Raw genomic sequence first — 1,187 nt, forward strand, 5'->3', positions numbered from 1 at the left:
TGTTTATTGATTGAGCTATCTCATGATTCGTAGACCGCGGCTTTGTCGGAAGTCGACGTCCTTGTTTTAGGAAATGATTGCTCATCGCTCCATACTCTTGCAGTGCTTTGCTTCGCGATCTTGGCTCATTCTCGACCATCTGAGGGACAGCGCAACCCATACCGCACAGTCGTCCAGGATGACGACTATTGTCGAAAACCTGTCGGAATGCTTGAACTGTAACAGACACCAGTCAAGTCGTTTACCACCCTCGCGGAGTGTCTCCTGATAGCAGCCAAAGCTGCCGGCGCACAATAGCAGACCTCGATCCGTTCCGAGAGGTGGATAGTCGTCGTTGGCAGGAATTTGACTACGGCCAATTGCAGTGTGGTGTTCTCTTTCCCTCTACGGAATCCCGTGCTAGCCAATGCGGAATCATGCCATCTCGATGATCCTGAACCTCGCTGATCCTGAACCTCGCTGATCCTGAACCTCGCTGATCCAAGGCTCTCGCGTTCGACGCTGGCTCATCGCAGCCAAGCTGCGCGTGTCAATGGCATCTCGAGCTTCTAATCTTCCTCTCCAAGATGCGTATAGTGACATGTAGAGCATTGACTGTGCTGCAGAGGAGAATGATGAGCCAAAATGTGGTCATAGCGTGAAGAAGCCACGAACGCAAAGTGTGCACGGTAGAAAGATGTCTGAACGAAGGGAGGTTGTTTTCGATAGAGGCACTGGACTCAGAAGTGGGCTTGGTAGGAATGGTCGCAGGAATGGTAGGCTTAGCTGGGAAGATGGCAAGACGGGCCCGTCGAGAAGCACAGTGACCGGAACGACGAAGCTGTCGGGTGCATCCAGGATGTGATCAGAATATGCTGCTCCAGCCTCTGAGAACATAGAACGCACCCTAGACTTACAGTACTGTACAGTAGCAGCTAACGGAACTTGGCAAATCTGTTTCCCAACCATCCAGACCAGTCCTTGAGTGTTGTGTGCGCAGGCGCCATGGGGCATCGTTCTCGGCCCAGAGGCGGCTCGGCCTGGGCCATGGTGGGTGGTCGAGACCGCAGGGGGGGGGGGGTGTTGTTTGTGGTCGATTAACGCAGGGCCAGGGCGGATCGAACTCCAGCGAGCCACTTCCTGCCGGATCCACATTGGACTCAGGACCAGATCGGGCTTTGGATCAGGAACCGCTTCGAGTGGGGCGA

At 54.4% G+C, this 1,187-nt stretch overlaps 1 protein-coding gene across 1 annotated transcript; it reads left to right on the forward strand.

Annotated features, from left to right (window-relative positions):
* Positions 1-73: 73 nt before the first annotated feature.
* CTAM01_17364 (uncharacterized protein) lies at positions 74-268 on the forward strand (the record flags this gene model as incomplete). The annotated part of the gene is made up of 1 exon (XM_060533348.1): positions 74-268. One exon carries the CDS (start codon positions 74-76, stop codon positions 266-268), a length of 195 nt encoding a protein of 64 aa, XP_060372074.1.
* Between the last annotated feature and the right edge of the window lie 919 nt (positions 269-1,187).

This window comes from Colletotrichum tamarilloi (genome assembly GCF_030869305.1).
Source record: "Colletotrichum tamarilloi strain Tom-12 chromosome Unknown Scaffold_553.1, whole genome shotgun sequence".
Classification (NCBI taxonomy): Eukaryota; Fungi; Ascomycota; class Sordariomycetes; order Glomerellales; family Glomerellaceae; genus Colletotrichum; species Colletotrichum tamarilloi.